Here is a 22,961-nt window from a genome sequence, read left to right as displayed (position 1 = left end):
ATGTTTTTCAGATTTAAAAATGGAATAAGCGTATTTACAACCGTATGTTCCAGAGGATTTTTTATCCTTTAACTCCTGAGTGACTCTAGTTCTGGTTTTTCCAAGAACACTATAGGCTTACCTTTTCTGTGTACACTCAGCTGCAATAGGTCTCTAGTGGCATAATGGTATGGTTCAATAATGTTTTTCAGGTCTCCAAGAATTTGATGCCCTTCCAGATAATGAGGTCAGAGATTTCCGTAGTAAGATGAGGAAGATAAGTGAGGAAAAGATGCAGTCAATGCTTAATCTCAGCTGGCTGGAATGGCTTAAATGCACCTTTCCTCCTGAACTGGAGCCATCCATCCAGGACAATATTCAGGACCGACTGTATGGGGGAAACCTTGTGGTGGCTATCCACTTTGAAAACTGCCAGGTACAGTAAGGACTACCAACCAGCCTTCTTCTAGATGTAATTGTTTTGGATAGGTTTACTATTTGGATGCTGCACTAAGTGTAGTCAATTGACTAGAGACAGGAGTGGCTGGGTACATGTCTGATGATGCTTCTTATAGCCTTCTGTGAGGCTAGAATGGCTAAGTATGCTTAGACACTATCATATGGGTGGAGATACTCTGCTTCTATCTAAGAATATTATAAAGATGCGTTATATTTGCCATTTGATTTACCTACTTCGATTGTTAATTGATGCCTTACAGGACAGAGCAGGAAAGCATGGCAGCACATTGGTTAAATGGTTAGCACTTCCACCTGGCAGTACTAGGTTCATTGGTTCAAATCCAACCACAGCACCACCTGCCTGGAGTTTGCATGTTCTCCCTGTGCCTGGGTGGATTTCCTCTGGGTACTACAGTCTCCTCCGACACTCCAAAGACACGCTGGTAGGTTAATTGGATCCTGTCTAAATTGGCCCTAGTATGTGTATGTATAAATGTGAGATAGGGACCTTAGATTGAGCATCCCTTGAGGGTTAGGGACTGATGTGAATATATAATATATATGTAAAGCGCTGCGTAAATTGACTGCGCTATATAAGTACCTGAAATGAATGAATGAAAGGTTTTGGTTTTTTTGTTTTTTTTTAATCGCCCCTTGTTTCCTGCAAGAACCAGAAGAGAAGTAGTAGGAAACCTCACTAATCTTCCACTGTGCCTGTCTGCAGCAGTGATGGTCTCTCTTCCTTTCCTCAGATTGGCTCCTGCTGCTGTCAATCACATCATGTGAACAGGGGTGGGACCGAGCCACACTTTGTGCATCTAAGATCGGTAGCATGCCCGGGGCTGTGCCACCATATCAAGTGGCTTGCTCTGGGGCACATAAAGCAGAAGAGCAGCCAAGAGCGCTAACCAGGGACCCCAGAAGAGGAGGTTTGGGGCCGCTCTGTGCAATACCATTGCACAGAACAGCTAAGTATAACATGTTTGTTATTTTAGAAAAAAAAAAAAAGAATTACAAGAGTTCTAATCTCTATTAAACGGTCAAACCTCAGTTTTTTTTTAAATGTAGGTCTGCTTTGAGGGTTTGTCTAGTAATGCTTGAAGCCTCCATTCTTTGAGCCTTGCTTTTTAGATGTGAGAGGGAGTTGATAGGTTGAATAGTGATATTTTGCCCACCGCTCAGTCAAGGATTTGGCAGCTTAGCTTGACAGGTGCTCATTTTGGAGACTTCTTAGAAAAATTATGTGTGTTTTGGAAAAGTGCTTTATCAGATTTAGGCTGATCAGTAATATGTTCATGCTATGCCTGCTGTTTTATAGGACCTTGTGGAGTTACTCTTTTGATGATATATTTGCATTAGTCTGTTTAGTAAAATCTGTTATTTATTTTTAGCTCTCTCCTGCTGCAGAATGAGCGCTCATCCTAGTTTTTTCTCTTCAGGATGTATTTAGCTTCCAAGTATCTCCGAACATCACCCCTCTAAAGCTGACTGAGCTGGCTATTCGTAAGCGCCTAACCATTCATGGTCGTGAGGATAAAGAGGTAGATCCTGAGGATTATGTACTGCAGATCATTGGAAGGTTGGAATATGTATTTGATGATCATCCGCTGATACAGTTTCAGGTGAATATGTAAAATATTGTGTTAAAAACTCGGTATTTCTCAGAGCACCACAATAGCAGCAAGCTCACCTCTTTGACAGCTGCAAGTTACACAAAAAACATTTTAAAAGAGACATATGGCAAGAGAGACAGAAAGATACAGAGGACAAAGGGCCCTGCCAAAATGAGCATGCACTCCCTCTGAAAATTCTAATTGGTGATCTGGTGGTTTCAGTAGTGCAATGTTTTCATTGAACCTGAAAAATATGCAGATCCAGTGGTCGGAATTCAATTTCCACATGCTTGTCCCAACTATGTGATATTGAAGCCATGGCAGCCAGACAAATTGCATCTTTTTTAAATGAAGGTTAGCAATACAACCAACTTATTCTTTGTTGGCTGGCATTAAAGTATAACTAAAGGCAAAACATTTTGTTTAGTTTCTGAGTGGGGATCTAGTAGAACACCTGTCAGTTTCTCTATTTTTCCTGTTTACTATTATCCTTGAAAGTAAAAGAAAATACCAAAATTTTGGTTGTCCCCAGAAAAGTAATAGAGTGTAAATTTTCCAATGGGGACACTAGTTCTGCGGAGCCAAGGGATCCCCTTAATTTGCAGGGATTTCCTCACGTCCGTTTTTTTTGTGAGACAGGAATTGACAGTAAATCTCCCCAATGGGGCACAGATGGCAAAAAACTGACGGGTTATAACCCTCCCTTACTCGGTTTAAATGGGGGGAAAAAAAGCCTATAGTTCTACTTTAAGTTATTAAAGATGCAAGCTGATTCAGAGGTTCTTCACTGGACTTACTTACAAGTCCGGCAGTATCTCAATTGCCCTGGATGCCGAGAAAGCTTTTATAGAGACCGCACTCCCTTTGAATCCATTTGTATACAGTCAACTCCCCAACGACACTTAGTGTCTGAGATTTATGTCCTGTTTTCTGCCGAGCTTCCTCCTGGTAGTGGCGGTGCATGTAAGGCTTAGGAAAATTACCTGGATTGTCAGTTCTAGCAGAGGACTGGGAGTGTAGTAACAACTTGGTACACAAGGACTCAATGTACATACACAGGAAAATGCTTACAAAATCTGTACACGCAGGTACAAGGTACCATACCTACTGCATAGAATTGCCCCCTCAGTAATAGACCATTGCTGGCGATGCCTAACTGACAGGCACTTTTCTCCTCGTTTGGTGGACTTGTCCCAGCCTGATCCCTTTTTGGACTAGGGTGCATGACATTACTAATCAAGTGACGGGAATGGCAATAGACTTTGTGCCAAGCCAATACTTGCTCCATCATTTGACCCTCTCGGTGCAAACATCAAAAAATCTCTGCTGATCCATATGATTAACACTGCACGGTTGTGCGTTCTGGTATATTGGATGGACACATCGCCTCCTAGCATGAAGGCGTGGTTTATCCATTTGAACAGACTGGAAGAGCTGATTCTGACAGCCCAAGACAGGATTTCTTCAATTGTTACAACTTGCATATTTTGGCTACATTATAAAACCATGGATACTTACAAATTATATCCCTCACTTAGGTAGAGTACGGAGCCTGGGTCATTATGGGGTTACCCGTGTTCTCGATACTTAGTTTTCCTCAGCACACATGTCACCACTGCTCTGCCTGTCCATGTAGTTGATGGCCTGTAATACTCTTGAGGGCTAGGCCTGGAGAGGGGACTGTTCATTCTCTGATGAGCACAGGTGCGACACCACCCACCTTCCGTTCTCCCCCCCCCCCCCTTTTTTTTTTTTTAATTTATTATCATGGGACTGTAGAAGTCTCCTCTGGACTCCAACTAGGTTTGCTGTTCTTGCTGGCATCAGGGCCTCCTCAGCTTTATTGTGAGATTGAGCCGCTACTGCTGCTCAACAAATACTCTGTGGTCTAACCTTATACGGATACCATGTGCTACCGATGTGTTTTGTATCTTTGTATTGGCTCATTCTTGTGTTAGGATTTATTCCTACAACTACTCATGTACACTGTGAGTAAGATACTACATTCCTTGTTGGTTTGGTGGGCAGCGGCCAGCCCATGGACTGTCAAAAAGACTCCCATACCTGTGCCAGTACCTTGTAGGAGACCTGGTTTTGGATTAGGTTTTGTTCCCCTTTTTTCTTTTTGTTCTTTGTGCTTTTCTCCTTTTTTGTGTACTTCTCCAAAAAAATATTATGGACCAAAAAAAAAAAAAAAGATGTAAGCTTTCAGGAATCCATAGACCCCTTTGTGACGATCTAGGAGTGCCAAGAGTGCACACAGAGGTATATCACAAAGAATCTGACGTGTCAGCATTTATTGGGAGACTTGTGGGGCGCAGGGATTGAACTACAGCCCAGATCTGTCCATGGGGTAGAAATGGGCACGCTACAGATAGGCAGTTCACGGATCAGTGGGGACAACACAGATGAACAGTTCAAAGTAATGGTAAGGCATGACAAGGGTAGGTGATCCTCCAAGCAGTAGAATGACACAGCAAGGTTTAAGCATCCCTGGAGAGGAAATCTGGCACAGAAACAGGCAACAGTAGGCACAGCCAGGGGCAGGAATCCTCTGAGGGATAATAGGACACAGTTGAGGTTAAGTGTCCATTCAGAGGAAATATGGTATAGCAACTGGGATCAGTACACAGGGCAACAGTACGCACAGCAAGGGACAGGAATCCTCCGGGTGGTGATGGGGAACAAGGGTTAAGTGTCCAGCCCACAGGCCAGATATCCAGGCAGAGTGGGGTTTGGCACAGCAGGGGTTAAATCCAGCACACAAGGCAGAGGTCCTTCACAGAGGATGGCAGGTCCTCAGTGGGCTGGGTGTCTTGGCTGCGGCTTCAGGACCACACACGTAGAGGTTGTGATGGAAGCAGAAGCATGGCAAGGAGAAATAGGCCACAGTGTGGAACCACAAGGAGAAATAGTTCACAGGACAGTAAGCACAGCCAATACAGTACTGCAAGTCCCAGCAGTCCCATGCGGGCAGCAATCCTAAACCCCTTCTAGTTTCCTTCCAGTGGAACATCCAGACATACGTTGCCCTGTGTCCATCTTTGGTGGAAGTTTAGAAAAGCCTGACACTTTTCTGTCAGAATAGGGATATTATATTGTACTTTGAATTCAGCCAAGACCTAAGCACCAAATGGTGTCTGCCGAGGCGTTGGACTTTATCCAGCTACAGGATACAATGCTGTCTGCGCTAACTGCTGAGATCAGCTTCATCTCCTATCCCCTACAGGGCACAGGAACACATAGATCAATTATGCAGACTGCTTTACACACTGTTGATTTCAACAAAACAAACAAAAACACCCCTCAGACTTTATAGAAATGTGAAAAGCCTAAAGAAGGGATCTAAGATATTCCGAAGCCTTGCATCTTCAATAACTTAAGTTGGTCAATAAAAAGCATTTGTTTTCAAATTCTAAACTTACAGCATCGTAAAGGTAAAATGAGATATATATTATTTCTAGTCAAGTTTTAAATAAAATGCCATAGTAATATTTTGTGTGTTTTTTTCTTTTAATGTTTGAGTCGGATAAATATTAACAACTTGCCATGTTTTGGGTTTCAGTATATTAGGAACTGTGTAATAAACAAGACTCTCCCACGATTGACACTTGTCGAGTGCTGTAACATTAAAAAGATGTTTGATGAAGAGATGAGTGCAATCGAGTTGGCTGTAAAAAGGAAAACCTCTGCACTGCCTTTGCCGCTGCCACCCAAAACACGTGGTACCTCTGTAAGTTACACAACTGCACTTTGAAATGAAAGATCATATTTTTACCTCATAAATATATCCCATGTCCTGATGCATACAATTTAAATTTTACATTATATGAAAATCTGTATTACCTCTTGTCTTGCTCCATCAGCGCCTTTCCTTCGTAGCGGCTATGCCAATCTTCTCTCTTGTAATTCTTCAGTTCAATAGCATGCATCAGGCATGTTCACTTCTTTCCCCTCACTCCATTCCCAAAGACCAGATCGCTAAGTAGACATTGTTGACCTCATAAATTACGAAGATCATAAAGTGTTTTTTGTCCTTTGGGGGCTCCCATCCCATTAACTACTTAATCACTCTAATTACTCATCTGCCTGGGTGCCCTTTCTATTTCCACTAGTTAAAACTCAAGTGATGTCCTTTCTGTATCTTCCTTACATGGTTTGAGAACATATCTGCATTAATGAGGATGGCACTGGAGAGTCCTAAACAATGAGAGGAGCCAGTGAGAGCCTGAGGGGACCAAATGCAGAAAAACCTAAACGCTTTTTCACCTTCATTTTCTTTAAGATCAGTCTCAATTTTAGGCTACTATCCTGTACCAAATTATTTAGGTTAATGTCCTATACCAATTGTCTCAGAGGTTCTGTATCTCCAATTTCTGTAACTATCATGTGATATGAATGAGACTAAGCATTAAAGAAAAATGCCACAAAATTTCCCTGTGCCTATTATTCTCTTGAGGCTGATGTGCACTGTGTAGCAATGGAAGATACCTTTGGTGAGGATGCACTGGCATACAGAATTGGTGACTGTGTGCTGGCATAAAGCTTGGTCAAAGGTGCACTGGTAAGACGATGTAATTCTTGACTATGGCTTTAGATACATTCAGATACATTATCTGAGCATTTTAGTTGTTTTATCCACTGGTAATTGCCTCTATAGTTAATCACAGTCTGATTGGATGTTGAATGATTATTGTAGTATTGTAAAATGACTGTGTCTGTATACCTGCTATTCTGTAATTTTCTCGTAATTTCAGGAATCTTGGTGCATAAGTCTCTATTACATTGGTTTCTGTATGAATTAACCACTTGCTCTCTGCCCTATAGCAGAAATACTGCTACAGGGCTGTTGCATTTCTGGGTAGGGGGTGCATGCGCCGCCCTACCTGCGCCACTATTGGCGGCTAGAGATGTCAATCACCGGGTCCCGGCACTCCCCGATCATCAGGGAAGGCTGTGTAAACACAGGTCTCTCTCCTGTCAGCATGGACATGCTGTTTTGTATCTCTCTGTGCAGCATGTCTCCCTAGTAAAACACAGCACACAGTAAAACACGTACAGCACAGTTAACCCTTTGATCATCCCAGATGTTAACTCCTTCCTGCCCAGTGTCATTAGTACAGTGTCTTTGCTTTTTATTAGCACTGATCACTGTATTAGTGTCACTGGGGATGTCAGTGGCAGTTAGCTCCCACCCAGTGTCAGAATATCCACCGCAGTCCTGCTATAAGTCGCTGATTGCCACCATTGCTAGTATATTAAAAAAAAAAATTCCAGTATACATTCCGCCATTTGTAGACGCTATAATTTTAACGGAAACCAATTGATATACACTTTATTGAGATTTTTTTTATCAAACACATGTAGCAGAATACATTTTGGCCTAAATTTATTAAGAAATATGATTTTTAATTTTTTTTTTTTATTGGATATGTTTTATAGAGAAAAGTCAAAAATATTGTTTTTTTGTGTTTTTTTCAAATTGTGTTTTTTTTTTTTTTTTTTTTTTATAGTGCAAAAAATAAAACATGCAAATGTGATCAAATATCACCGAAAGAAAGCTCTATTTATGGGGAAAAAAATGGCATAAATTTCATTTATGTGCAGCATTGCATGATCACGCAATTGTCAGTTAAAGTAATGCAGCGCTGTATCACAAAAAATGGTCTGGTCAGGAAGGGGGGTAAATTCTCTGGAGGGCAAGTGATTAAATATGTTTTCTGAAAATAAACACAATTCTGATGTATCTATTTTTCTTGTAGATGATGTCTCACAATGTCTGGGATTTGGCTGAACCTTACAAGATCGCACTGATAAAGGGGAGCAAACTTAACACTGAGGACACAGTAAGATATCATCTTCTTCTTTATGGGAACATTGCAATTTACTTATACTAAATCCTTTACAGATCAGCTGAATTTGGAATAGTAAAATCCTTCCATAGCAACCTTACTATTTTTTCGGTGGTTTTGGGGCTTTCATGCAACAAATTTTGCATATGGAGAGCAAACAATTAGTGGGACTTGTGAGATTGAAGATTCAAAAATATTTTGTCTTCCTCCCCTGATAAAACCCTGGTTGAATGAAAGGAAATGACTGGCGTATGGCCAGCCTTTCTTGTCTTGACTTGTAGGTGACTGTATCTGCATGTGTATATAACATCTCTGTATACTCCAATTTATTAAGTGTTTGTTTCCACTGTGTGAACCCATGAAATCTCTTGTACATTGGTGGTCTGATTGATATTGTTGCATTTTCACTACACGTCTTTCTGTTAGGGGGTTAAGGCAATGCATGACAAGCGTTAAAACATACACTATATTGCCAAAAGTATTGGGACACCCCTCCAAATTATTGGATTCAAGTGTTCCAATCACCTCCATGTCCACAGCTGCATAAAATCAAGCACCTAGGCATGCAGACCTCTTCTTCAAACATTTGTGAAAGAATGGGTCGCTCTCTGGAGCTCAGTGAATTTAAATGTGGTACCGTGATAGGTTGCCACCCGTGCAATAAGTCTATCTGTGAAATTTCCTTGCTACTAAATATTCCATGGTCAACTGTTAGTGGTATTCTAACAAAGTGGAAGCAACTGGGAACAACAGCAAGTTCGCTACGAAGTGGTAGGCCACGTAAAATGACAGAGCAGGGTCAGCGCACGCTACAGTGCACAGAAGTTGCCAACTGTCTGCAGAGTCAGTAGCTAAAGACCTCCAAACTTCATGTGGCCTTCAGTTAGCACAACAGTTCATAGAGAGCACATGGAATGGGTTTCCATGACCAAGCAGCTGCGTCCAAGCCTTACATCACCAACTGCATTGCAAAACGTCGGATGCAGTAGTGTAAAGCACGCTGCCACTGGCCTCTAGAGCAGTGGAGATGTGTTCTCTGGAGTGACGAATCACACTTCTCTGTCTGGCAATCTGATGGATGTGTCTGGGTTTGGCAGTTTTCAGGAGAATGATACTCAGCTGACTGCATTGTGCCAAAGTTTGGTGAAGGGGGGATTATGGTGTGAGGTTGTTTTTCAGGGATTGGGCTTGGCCCCTTAGTTCCAGCGAAGGGAACTCTTAAAACGTCAGCATACCAAGACATTTTGGATAATTTCATGCTCCCAACTTTGAGGGAACAGTTTGGGGATGGCCCCTTCCTGTTCCAACATTACTGCGCACCAGTGCACAAAGCAAGGTCCATAAAGACATGGATGAGCAAGTTTGGGGTGGAGGAACTTGACTGGCCTGCACAGAGTCCTGATCTCAACCCGATAGAACACCTTCGGGATGAATTAGAGCAGAGACTGCGAGCCAGGCCTTCTTGTCCGACATCAGTGCCTGAGCTCACAAATGCGCTTCTGGAAGAATGGTCAAACATTCCCATACTACAGAGCGAAATAAAAACGAGAAGCGCACAAACCTTGCGCATTACCTCAGTAAACACAAATTTATTAATAAGAAAGGTACTCACAAACCGCGAATAAAATCAGGCATGTAAGTCCTCACAGGGACTTCAGAGATAGAGAGCCAGCGCGAGTCCCATCGTGGGGGTAAGCACTCAGTTCAGCTGACTCGTTTCGAAGGCCAAACCTGAGCTCTGACGAAGAAGGTTTGGCCTTCGAAACGCGTCAGCTGAACTGAGTGCTTACCCCCACGATGGGACTCGCGCTGGCTCTCTATCTCTGAAGTCCCTGTGAGGACTTACATGCCTGATTTTATTCGCGGTTTGTGAGTACCTTTCTTATTAATAAATTTGTGTTTACTGAGGTAATGCGCAAGGTTTGTGCGCTTCTCGTTTTTATTTCGCTCTGTAGTGTTGGTCGGGCTTCCCCAGCCTTGTTTGGAGCCGCACAACCTTTGAAGCACTGGTGGTCGCCGTTTTTCCAGTTCTGGTTCCATCTATGTGCCACCCGCCTGGGTCCTAGAGCGCAGAAGAATTCGTGTTCAAACATTCCCATAGACACACTCCTAAACCTTGTGGGCAGCCTTTCCAGAAGAGTTGAAGCTGTTATAGCTGCAAAGAGTGGGCCAACTCAATATTGAACCCTACGGACTAAGAGTGGGATTTCATTAAAATTCATGTACGTGTAAAGGCAGGTGACCCAATACTTTTGGCAATATAGTGTAGCTATGAGCATCTATCATGCATTTTATGTAGTTTGGGTTTTGCTTGAATTTAGAGGTCCTAATACCAACTTAAAAGTGCACAGAGAAAAAAAGCACAAAAAAAAGTTGTTTTCAATGCATACTTGCAGTGTTTCCTTTTTGTAAACAATTTATTGATTTGCAATGTGCATCTGAACTAGCTATCGAATTGGACTACTATAGAAAGAGTCAGTTTCATAACACAACCCCCCTTCCTCTTTGCATGTTATAGTCCTATTTACTATCCATGCACAGGCAGATGCAGCATGTCCTTGTGTACAGGGACTGGGCTATGATGTGAGGCATGAATGAACCTCAGGAGTGGCAGAGCAGAATTACAAATTCCTAGGCACGTAGGAGAGTTGGCATGTGTATTTTATTTTGTGTATTTGGTTCCCTGTCTGTAGTTCTGCTTTACTAAACTTAATTGAGCCCATATTTGAGATTAAATCATATATAGTACTTTGTCAAGTAAAACTGAACCCGATATCATTCTTGTATTTCCGGGTGAAGGCAATTGAACATGCTACTGGGAATAAAGAGCACCACTAATTTGGAATGTTTTTTACATTCATTTTGACCTCCAAACAAGTTTGCCAGTATAAAAGCTTTAGTGCTGAGTTTGCTGGCAAAGTTCATGTAAGCTTTTTAATTTATTATGAGATTCGAAGTTCCTGTAAGTTAAGTTTCTGGCTAATTACACATGAGCATTGGATGCTCTTAATTGTTTGGTGCTTCTCAATTTTCCCCTACGTTATCTCATAAGGTATTGTAACAGCGTTAGTGGGAATACAATTTTATTAAACCTGGAGCTAATGGGGGTTCAAGAGGCACTAGATCTATTTTAGAATTACACATAAAATAAATCTTTAAATATTAGCAGCTTCTTTACAGAAATTTTCTTAGTTTATATTACTGCTTATTACAGTTTTTTGTTGTTTTTTTTTTTTTTTTGCACATGAATTAGCATTTTTACTTTTCCTAAAATTACATTGTGAATAAATGTCACCCTGCACAAACTATTGTGTAGAAATTCAGCATGTTAATCTTTCAGTTGGTATCTTTTTTTTTTTTTTGTAAGTGCCATTTATATATTTATTTCATTGTATATGTCTTAATGTTATGAGTGTTACTGTGTATCTAAACTCAAGAGCAAAAATGTAATATATTGTAGCTTACTAGGCCTTAGATATGATGATAGCAGCAGTAGTTTCTTTCTCTGGTTGTTTTTCCCTTTTCTCCTGGTGATTCTACCAGTAGCCCACTTCCTTGTCCTAAGGTGACAACACTGACTCAATGTAATGTACCTATGGAGGAGCAGCATTGTCCTCTTATGGCAGGAATTATTTTAGCACTTCAAAACACCTGCTTCTTTACATCTCTATAACATGGGGTATGATGGGGGGGGGGGGGGGGGCAAACTGTAGTAGACATAGTTGCCAACATTGTAACTGACAAGTGTAACATAGACAGAGAGCACTGGAAATTTTGGCTGACTGGGTTTATTGCGGCATCAACAGGTATTTTCCCATTATTTTTTAGACATAGCAAAATGCTTTGAACGTGCTTGTGCAGGTGTGCTCCCGAGTTGGGCTGTGTGAGTCCATAGACACACACACAGCATGGATTGAGCACCCCCCACCTCATAGAATTTTATTGACAGCAGCGGAAGCTAATGGCTCCTGCTTGTGTCCTGTATGAAGAGGAGGAGAGATCAGTGTTGCTGCGGACAGGCATAGCCCTGGATTGAAAGAGGAGCCAGGTAAGTATTTAGGGAGGGATAGGGAGAGCAGATCATGGAAGTTTTTTTTTAATCTAATGCAGAGAATGCGTTAAGGTAAAAAGAACCCCATGCCTTTAGGTAAAAAAAAACCCCATGCCTTTAGAAGCACTCTAATTAGCAAAATATTTTTTCCCCAGTGAGTGTAGAAATTGCCCAGTTTTCAGCTAGTCTGAATTTTAGATGTTCTCACAGATATAACTTTTGTTTGTATTTTCTCTTGTGTGTCTGCAGGTTGTGGTACGGGCTGGCCTGTTTCATGGCACTGAACTTTTGTGTAAACCCATTATGAGCTCTGAGCTTCCAGGGAAAAATGACCATCTGTGGAGCGAGACATTGGAGTTTGAGATATATGTATGTGACCTGCCACGGATGTCTCGTCTCTGTCTGGCTATCTACAATGTGTTAGACAAGACCAAGAACAAGAAAGGGAACAAAGCATCCAATCCAAAGTACCAGACCATCAAGAAAGCTGGGAAAATGGTACTTGTCTTGGTTGTACACTTATCTGTTTAACGTTTATTATCCCATCCACTGTATGCGTGTTCTGATTTTGTTCAACTACAGAGTTTCCCAAACTGTGGTTACTTCTATGACAATGACAACTTACAATTGTGACTTGGTAAATAGACACTCTTTTAAAAAAAAATGGTTTAGATATTGCAGAAATTGCTGTACCATTTGTTCAAAACATTTTATTAGAAGTCCATATTTAATATTCTAAGTAACACACCTTTTATTCTTTGTGAAACCATTTTCATAGGAAGAATATTTAATCAGTGACCTTGTTCTTGCAGGTCAAACCTATGGCTAGCATAATACAATATGATTTCATAGCTACTGTAACAGTTTAGTAAGACTACCCAACTGTTTGTGTTTGGATTTCCTACTTTGTATTTCATAAGCTTTAGGTTATATTTGATACTGAAGTGTAGAAGGAGAGGGCTAAAGCAGGCTGTAATCAGCCTGATATTAGCAAACAGAGATGATGCAAACACATATTCCTGTGTCTGGGTGGCTTGGGTATGGCAGCAAGCAAATTCCAGTCATAACAGTAAATGTGTGTGACAGATGCCAGCGGGATTGCAAAGTAAGAATTTGTATTGTCTACCAGCTTTTATTAACACGGCAGCATTATGTAAGGGTTTGAACCTAAAGTGCATCAGATACAGTATGTTTTATTGATAAGGTTGAATTTCAAAGAAACGGCAAAAGATGAAAATGGAATATGTAAATGAAGGTTGTACCTGCCAAATACGTAATGTTTCAGCTCATTAATTCCTAAACTTTACACCAGACAGTACATCCAACCTGGTGTTCTGACTTCTCTCTACTGCAGTAAATTAATACAGCTATGGTCTTGTTCCTGCCACCTGTCTGCAATTGGACGCTGAAGGAAAAGCATCAGATTTAGCTCATTTTTATCACTCTGCTCTTTCCTTCTATTTGCATGTTCCATGTTAGCACATGAGCAACACAGCACAACTGTGCTAGTTTATTGTGGTCTCTCTAGTGTGAGCTCTGCTGTATAGGGTGTTGCAAGTAAAATCTAGGTATTTAAACTAGTTTTTATAATTGTTTTAATGAAAAAATACCTCCATGATTTAATCTTTTTTTTTTTTTTTTGTTAACTTCCTGGTTTCCCTAATCTGAGCTCTGCTGTACTGGGGATTACAATCGCCTGATACAAAGTCAATTTTAGCTTCTTTCACTAGTTTACAATTATTTAATAAATGCATAAACCTCATAAATTGTCTTTAAGTAATTGTTATTTCAAAAAAAGTCACCAATAAAAAACATGTACTAGTAGTTATCAATAGTTTTAAAGGCTTATGTTGGAAACCCATTGGAACCTTACAAGGAGAAGCCTTTTTATCTATGGGTGTTTAAGTAAATACGTTTTATTACTGGTACATAGTAAAAGGTAGCAGAATATTTAAAATGTTTAAAGGGAAAATTCCTTTTAAAATTTAAAATGTTCTGAACTTCTTTGTAAAGATGTCACAGAGAACACCGAACTGCTTTTATGTGTCCTTTTCTTGCCTGCTGGATCAGTGAGGCATTGCTTACTTGCTGTTGAAAATGCTGTAGAATGCAACTGAAGGAGCAATACATGCAGGCAGGTAAAAGTTACACCTCCTTGCTTTGAGCTTCATGGCAATTGTGCTGTTGGTGAGTTCTTGCCAGTGGCACAGTCATATGATATTGGTCTAACTTTGCAGGAGGCACAGTGGTGGGTTTGTTTTGTAAACTAACCCATGTGACCCCCTCAGCACTGGGATATGTTAATTTACCAAAGTACATAAACTAAGTTGCCAATTTTGGGTAGACTGTCCCCTAAAGGAAGTAAGTTAACCTACTAGTATTTTTAACTGTACCATTAATATCTAAAGCTACACATATGTTTATCCCTGCTAACTAATGGAATGCCCTTCACAGCACTCCCCTGTGGCTTGGGTGAATACTATGGTGTTTGATTACAAAGGACAGCTGAAGACGGGTGAACATGTCCTGCACAGCTGGTCTTCATTTCCTGGTAAGAAAAGTGTTTCAGATAAGTACATTTAATGCCTTGTTTGCATAAATTATTAACTTTCATTTCTCATTACCCTTTTAGATGAACTTGAAGAAATGTTGAATCCAATGGGAACTGTCCGAACCAATCCTTTTACTGAGAATGCTACTGCTCTGCACATAAAATTCACTGAGTATTCTAAAGTCAGTATTTATTACCCTCTTTTTGATAAAGTAAGTATATAGTCAGTTCTGCTCTTTTCCCTCTTTGTGTTCATTGTTATATGCAGTACAGCATTCACCTGGCTTAGTGCAAACTTTGCTTTTTTTTGCACTGTTAACTGCAAAAAACTGAGGACTGTTAAGTATTAACACCCTTTTATTGATTTAAGATGATGCTGTATTTACATATATTAGGATTATTACAGCAATGAAATCCTGGCATCATTCATCCTGCCACATTTCTGTTTTTAACAGTTTTCTGTAAAATAATTTTTAATATTGGCTAAATGTGTGTGTATATAACATTATTGTGCACCTCTCAGGAGAGAAGTATAGTATGTTGATTTCTTTTTGAAGATTCAAGCTCCAGGAGTAGTATCCACATACTTGCTCTACTAGACCGTTACTGAACTGAAGCAAATATACAGCCAGTGAAGTTCAACCTTGCTACCTGGATATTTGTTTCAGGTTAATGAATACCTTTATTGTGAAATAAAAATGGGTTTCGGAGCCATGTAGCCTGCACTTTCAACACGAAGATGTTAACTTTCATACTCCTATGACATATTGCCTATAAAGGTTTACTGTCCATTTGTAGGGAAAAAAAGCAAGTAAGCTTCCCCGAAAATGTAGTTGTTGCATACAGTGTTTACATTCCCCATTGTCGTCCATCTGGTGCTTGTGCCAGTACAGTTAAACCTAAATTAGGCATGTACTGTATATTACCTATACTAAGTAAAAGTAAAAGGTGCTCTTTTTAGGAAGCCCCAAACACATTGAGTTCTTATTTTCTCTGCCATTCATTGAAGGAGACAGCTCTGCTTTATATCAGGTTTTTTCAACCTGGGTACCGAGGCAGTCTGGGGTGCCTTCTGGCTTTTTCAAGGGTGCCTTGGCAAAATATGTAAGAATTGCCCAAATATTGTCAACAAGCTGGCCGCAGTATCAAGCCTGCCTTTTTTGTTGCACAACGCCACAGGTTTTTATTGTGCATAATTACATGTTTGTGCACTGTGTGGGCCAGCTTCTGGCTACATAGCAACCAACGACGTAGGTTGATCAGGAGGTATATTTTGTTTTGTAAATTTTAAATTTTAAAATGGGGTTCCTTGAGATTATGCATAATTTCTAGGGTACCTTGACTGAAAAAAGGTTGAGAAATGCTGCTTTAGATCATTACCTACTGAGTATTGTGCTACCTGCAGGAGTAGGATGCTAGGTATAACTAAAAGCACAGAGGTGGCTCCTGCTGGTGGTCAAAACTCCACATGCTGTGGATTAGTCATTAGTTCTTAGCCTAGCATCTAGGCAATAGAAGTTTCCTCCTGGAATAACGAGTTCCTTTGGGTTTATTTCAGGCAAGTTTCTGGCTGGGTGAAAGCCATATATATATTAGATCCTGATAGCTTTTCCATTTCCAGCCATAGAGTGTATGCAGGTTCCTAATTCCGTGCAAGTAGATCAGTGACCACCCTGCCAAGGGCAGCCTGTGGATTTTTCTCTCCTGGGGACACAAATGACTGATTGGCCTCAGGCTGTCCTGCCAGTGTCTCCCTCAGGTGAGCATAATCCTGCTCCTGGTGGATGTGTCCTACTCTCCTTCCTGGCAGACCCTCATTATCTTGGCCTGGACATAGGTATGGAAAGTTGCGGGTCTTCCAATACGGGACTTTTTGCCTGGTGCTACTACCCTTATGACTGGGATGTTGGTGAGTTAAAGGTGCTTATTTAGCAGTCTTACTGCCCAGGGTCCCTCTGGTAACCCGTTCTTGGGGTTTCATTTTTGTCCCTTTGGGGATTATTAATAAGGACTGCTTGGCCGCAGTCTGAGCATCTAAAGCTGTGTGTGGTGGTCATGTACACACTGCAGCTATGTGGATTAGCTGTAAATTTAGCCCCCAGGCTTCCATTGCTGTCTAGGCCAGAATCCACAGCCAGAATGTTAAGTAAAGGCACATTACCCTATTGCTGGAGAAAGGACAACTTCAATCGGACTGTTGCATTCTCACTAGGTGATTACCAAGGCAGCATGTCAAAAAGTTGGACCTCCATGGAGGGCTCACACAATTGGGATTTCTTCTATATGTGTGGCTGTGTGCTGTTGGCATATATAAATCATTAGGGGAGGACCAGGAGCTTAGCAGCAGCAGTGTCTCATATCGCGAGTTTGTTGGACAGTCTGCAGTACACACACCACAGGAAGAAAACTGGGAAGTGAAATATTGTATACAAAAATATATAGATCAAGTAAAGTAGACCCTTCATCTTGAAGTCTTCAACAAATCATCCTACAGTGGGTAACACCGGATGGCAATCTTCAGGCATTGTGCCTCAATCAAGATGGACAGATTTGCAGTTAGGGCAAAGAACCCTTGGGCAAAGGCACAGTGGATTAAATGGTGGCTCTTTGGGATTGCTGCATTCTGATTTATGCTTGCCTTCTAGTAAAATTGTCTGTGGTTACTACGCAGGATAGAGGTTGAGTTGATCATCCACAGCATGCGTAAGGCTCACAAAGCCACGTCAAGATGTATTATTGTAATTGGAAGATGTATTTTGCATGGTGTGAGTCCCTAGGGGTGTGCCTACAAGGTTTCTGTTACCACTCTCCTGGCTTTTCTCCAGTGCCGTCCTTTGGCATGGATACCATTATTCAAGGCATTACACACGTTGCCTCTCCAGCCAGGCCTTTGTTGTCACCATGGGTCATTAACCTGGTATTGCCAGTGTTACAAAAACCACCTTTGGAGGATGTTGGGGAGATCCCCTTATTAAGCCTATCTGAAAGTTCTAGATATCCATTACTTTATCATGTAGTGTCTTGGAGTTGGCAGTGTTGTCATGCAAGCCTCCATTTTCGGTCTTCATATGGAAAGTTTGACCAAGAATCTTTGTTTTTTCTGTGTAAGTCCCTGGTCACACTGGGTGCGATCTGCATGCCATACGACTTGCAAGTCGCAGCCTATTGTCCACAATAACTGCGGTTATATTGGTGCGGTTTCCGACTTGGTCGGAGCTGCACCAGTTTCTAAAGTAGCATGCACTATTTTGATGCGATTTGCATAGACATCTGTGTCAGTTGTCTTGCAAATCACCATGTTATGTGACTTTGAAAGTCAGGATCGGTGTGAATGGGGTGTCAAGTGGTATTAGCTTAGTACTTGAATGAAGACATTGTACTTCAGTTGCCCTGTCCTAAAACAGTCCTCTCTAAGGAAACTGCCTTACATTCTTTGGATGCAGTTGGGGCAATTGAGGTGTATTTGAATGTGATGTCTGGGTTTTGCAGGTCAGTTTCCCAGTTTGTGTTTGTAGATTGCCCACATTAAGGGTTCTTGCAGTGCTGACTGATACTTTTTAACTGCAAGAGTGGTATTATATAATTACCACTAGAAGGGGGTTGCTGTCTTTCTGCACTATACCCAGTAGGTGATGATCCAGGAAAAATCTTTTTCTTATGCTGCTTCACTTACCTGACCTTTGACCATGTGGAAATACCCATGCAAGTTCTGACTTTCTAAATGTCAAATCCTGCCCTGGGCAGTGTTGGGGCCTGGCTGTTTGCCAGACAGACATGCAGGTTTAATTCAATTACTTAAAAAGCTCTACTAAATATTTTTTTTTTCTTTTTTGTAATCTAAAGTGACAAATATAACAGTTATTATAAAACCCTTAACCACCTAGCATTTAATAGCTGAGTAGAACTGAGTTGGCGTTAAAACTGCTTTTTTTTTTTAGAAGGGAATATTTGCCAGTGTAACATGCATTAGAGATGTGAGGATTTCACCTTGATCTATGTCCGATTTAATCAGCTGGGGAGCGACTCTTAAAGGAAATCTTTCCATTCTGTTTTGCATGTATTACTTTGTATCTTTTACGGGAATATCTGCCTCATCCTCTGCATTAAATTGTTTCCAAACATTGCGGTGTTTTAGACTTGCTTCATGACATGTTTGAGTGAATGGACAGTGAGAAGATATTTAAAGGAACACTGCTCCCTGTATACAAAACCGTGATATAAAACTGATGTTGCTTAGTCCTGTCAGGAATTAATGTCCTTCTGAGACCCATATAAATATTAATGTGTACAGGTACAGCATCTAATCTGAAACATTTTTTTGAGCAGATACTTGAAAAAGCTGCAGAGATTGCAAGACAAAGTGATAGCATGAGTATGGCGGTAAGTTCCAGGACATTTCATTTATTTTCCATTCAAACCTATAAAAGCAACCCAGAACCCAAATGGCTGGTATGGTAGAGAAAAGACGAAAATTAAATTGGATCAGCAGCCCAAGTATGGTAAAAACTGACCCCAGCTAACAATCTTAGAGCAATCTGAATGTCAGTAGTGTCACTATAGAGATGTGGACCGCACCCAGGTGACACCCGCCAGAGGGGCGACACCAGACCCAGACAGACCGGCACCCGCATCATCCCTTACCACCTGTCATGCTAGAGGAGGAGCCTGAAAGGACCTCCCGTACACCCCTCTGTGGCCAGCCCGCTTCACTCAGAGACCGGTCAGTGTCCTGGCTCATCACTATAACTACCAACCCTAGTGATGCCACTGGTTGGGAGCAGCCATGAGCAGGATCTGATTAAAAGCCACAGCCCTCACCACCACTGGAGGATCCACCAGGAGCGATCCTCTTTAACGTTCAGGTTTGCTATGGTCTCCAGCATAGCTATCATCCTGGATGGTACTGGGGACTACCGTCCCGAGCTGTTTATACCCTTGCACCTGCATGATCATGCCCCGTGACTCCTCACCACCTGAGATGGGCATGAACAGCACCTACACAACCCTAACAACACTCCAGGCACTGCCCCCTATCACCACCGTATCAGACAAATTCCACCATCACCACCATTTGTGGCTGTCTGGAATGTCAGTGGTAGCTTCACCCTGATGAGGGATGACGGGGATCCCCTCCATGAACGACCTACATGTACAGCCCCTACAAGGACATGACTGGAATGGGGCAGAGCTTGTTCTCCTTGACAGCTACTCCTCTAGGCAATGGCTTAGGGCTCCATTCACAACATCCAACAGAGCCTGCACAACTATGGACCACCTGGGCACAACAAGATGCTCAGCCCAAATATTGATGCCCACACTGCCATGCTGGCAAGAGGCAATCGGCACTTCCCCAGGGGGCTGGCTACCCCAACATCTTATATGATGTCTCTCTTCAATGGGATGCACCACCCTGGCCATACTCAATCTCATGGGCCCGTGTTGACCTCTAGCCGTGACAGACCACCCTCCTCTTCCGGGTCCCAGCTGAGCAACTCTGGACAGTTGGAAGAGATCAACACCAAAAAAGTGGCGCAGAGAATCACAGCTGAACTCAAAAGGTACAGCATCCCCCAGGCTGTCTTCAATGGTGTGCCATGGAGCTTTAGTGGGTTTGGGGTGTGCACCATGACCGTGCACTGCCGGTCTGAGACTAGCCTGCCCATGGGGGGGGGGGGCATGTTTTGCTGCACCAGGTGACACAAACTCTAGTGACACCACTGCTGAATATGTTCCTTAAGCCGGCCATAGACTGTTCGAATCTCAGCCTGTTCAGCAGGGATCGACCAAGATTGGAACCATGTATAGGCAGGCTGAATGTACCTATTGTTAGATTAACTTGGGTGCAACCAGACTGTCAGATTTTACATGCGAATATTGCTGGCAGCTATTATAGCTGCTAGCAGTAATCACTTTGGGGACGGCTCCCCATCCTCCTCCCAGGAGGACACAGTGGCTCTGCAACCATGTTTGCGGGAAAGAAAATCACTCCATCTATGGCCAGCTTTAGGTATCCATCATCCAAATCTTACAGATCTGGCTGTGTGTATGCATGGTCAACTCTGGTAGTGGTCCAGTTTATTACATTCGGCACAGGGGTAGGATCTTTTAAGGGGTTTCTGTAAATATTCCTGTAATGTACCATTAATGTCATACTGGGTTCTTAAATGTTTTAGTATGTTTTGGAAATGCCATATGTACTTCAATACTGCTTACCTGTAACCATGACTTCTGTAGTAAATTGGGATGTGGAAGAGTTAGACCTTTCAGGCAGAGTTAAATTTGGCACATCAGTGCAAAGGACATCAACTCAATTTTACTGCACAGCTATTTTACAAAAAGTGGGTGAGGGTTTCACAAGTCAACTGTCTGCTTTTCTGATGTATGAGCATCACTTGGTGGCAGGGGGAAAAGTATGCAATATATTGTGTTTGTTTACACCAAAATAAACTTTAGTTTAATTTTCACAAAAAAATTGTGCTGGATAAACCATTGTGCACATGTCGGCTCTCTGCTTTCAGAAAATATATAATAACCACTTACATACCAGTCTGTAATACCTTTTCAATACCAGGCCATTTTTAAGGTTTCAGGGCTGTGGTAGTTTTACTGACAATTCCTCTGTTATGAAACACTGCATCCAAATGAGTTTTATATAAATTCTTTTTTTTTTTTGACACAGCTTTCTTTTTGCGATATTTTAAATCAGTATTTTTAATTTTTTTTTAACTTAGAACCCCAAACAATATATTTTTTTGAAAACCTTCGAGAATAAAATGGTGGATGTTGCAATTTTTTTTATGTAGCATGAGATTTGTGCAGCTGTTTATCAAACACAAATTTTCAGGGAAGAATACACATAAATTCATTTTAGTGCCCTTGCAGGGGTCAGTCAGTCCCGTGTCCTCCATTGCTGGACTCTGTGTTGTATAGTTTTGTGTTTTGCTGAGCCTTGTGGTTGTTTATACAGGCAATGTTTAATGGTACGCTAGTATAGTTAATAAATAACAGGCCCTAACTACAGTTTCATCCCACAAACCTATAGAGATTTTCAAATCCTGCTAAGATGTTCAGTCTTTAAGTTACCAGTTACCAAACTGAAATTTGTATGCTAAAGGGATGGAAAAAAGCAGTACACAGTTCCTTTAAAAAATCCGGTAGTTTAGAGGAATCCTTTACCAAGAGAATGTGGAGGTTTCCTTTATTGACCTCTGCTTTTGCGAAATGTTAGCTGCCTGGCTGTCATACTTGATGTATGCTCATTACCTTCAGTGGCACTGAGCTGGAAAAAGTATTCAGATTAGGGGTTCTGATTTCACCCTTTCCAAACTGCAGAATTGTTCTGGGTCAGCAACCCAGAAAGTATTGACACCAGAGACAGCCAGGTAAATAATATTTTTAGAAGTAGGTCAGCTGTGTCAGCCCCAATATTTCTCTTATTACAGGTTTCCTTTATAGAAATAGAATGTTTTTGATGAAAAATGTACCAATATTGAATGAATCTGTCATTATATTCAGGTTTTGTGCAAAATGCTTACTTGTTTCCTTGTAGAATCTAAACGTTTGTCTTCAGCAGTGTACTCCTAAGTCATGCAGATTTAGTATTTTACCATATTGCAGCTAATTTGGCTTGGGCTGTCTGGATGTTACTTAGGCATATAAAATTCAGGAGACGTTTCCTGGTAATTCTGTGTGGTTTCAGCTTCCAGCAAAGATTATACAAATAATGGCTTTTTTTTTTTTTGAGTGTATTTGCTGATGTCACAGGTTTGTTTTTTTTTTCTTACAGACTTGTTACTAATGCTACTCTGCCACCTAGTGGACATTTTGATTCATTAACCTGTAATTGAATATGCTGAGAATACAATTGTTGGTAATCTTGATAGTAACTAGTTGACTAGAAGCAGACCTAGATGTGTGGTGGGGATTGTGGCTGGTTTTCATCACTATGAAAGATAACTTGCATTAATAAAACCTTTTCTTTCCCATCAATTACCCCCTTTGACTGACAGTGGACTAAAATTTTCTGTTTGGCTATCTTTATATTCAAGAAGAAAAAAACCTAAAAGGGTCCCTCTCACCAGCTTACTTGCAGAGTTTTTCTTTTCCATAAGTGTAATTTAGTTTTTGCTAACTTGCAATGTGCTTTTGAAATAGCTAGACAATTGACTAGTGCCCTAACACAGCCTAGCGATGCTGAGGTGGGTAGGAGCAAAAGTTAATCCTAGAGAGTGGCATTTGAGTGAGAGCTCTGAGTTTGCTGAAGCTGCTGACATCACATCCAGGATGGCAGCACCCAGCAGCAATCTCTGTGCTTTTGGATGTCTACACAAGGGAGACTTTTACATGTCCATAACAAACCTAAAATATGTTGAAAGCACATATCATTTTTGCAGGAAGATTTTGTTGAAATGAATGGTTTGCCAACAGGATGTTTATTAACTAGTTGCCGACCGCAG

At 41.3% G+C, this 22,961-nt stretch overlaps 1 protein-coding gene and 1 pseudogene across 1 annotated transcript in view; both read left to right on the top strand.

Moving 5' to 3' along the window:
* Positions 1–22,961, top strand: part of PIK3CB (phosphatidylinositol-4,5-bisphosphate 3-kinase catalytic subunit beta) — a 258,840-nt gene that overhangs the window by 186,780 nt on the left and 49,099 nt on the right. The window contains exons 5-12 of the mRNA XM_089681525.1: positions 192–415; positions 1,878–2,060; positions 5,617–5,784; positions 7,814–7,897; positions 12,204–12,452; positions 14,409–14,505; positions 14,587–14,717; positions 18,832–18,885. Of these exons, the coding sequence (XP_089537651.1) occupies positions 192–415; positions 1,878–2,060; positions 5,617–5,784; positions 7,814–7,897; positions 12,204–12,452; positions 14,409–14,505; positions 14,587–14,717; positions 18,832–18,885 (1,190 nt within the window). The remainder of the gene's footprint in view (positions 1–191; positions 416–1,877; positions 2,061–5,616; positions 5,785–7,813; positions 7,898–12,203; positions 12,453–14,408; positions 14,506–14,586; positions 14,718–18,831; positions 18,886–22,961) is intronic.
* On the top strand, positions 19,267–22,089 carry LOC149459161 (one cut domain family member 2 pseudogene; annotated as a pseudogene).

This window comes from Staurois parvus, unplaced genomic scaffold, assembly GCF_062004578.1.
Source record: "Staurois parvus isolate SC_StPar_1 unplaced genomic scaffold, SC_StPar_1.0 ptg000270l, whole genome shotgun sequence".
Lineage (NCBI taxonomy): Eukaryota > Metazoa > Chordata > Amphibia > Anura > Ranidae > Staurois > Staurois parvus.
The sequence above is the reverse complement of the archived record's forward strand: the minus strand, read 5'-3'. Positions and strand labels throughout refer to the sequence as shown.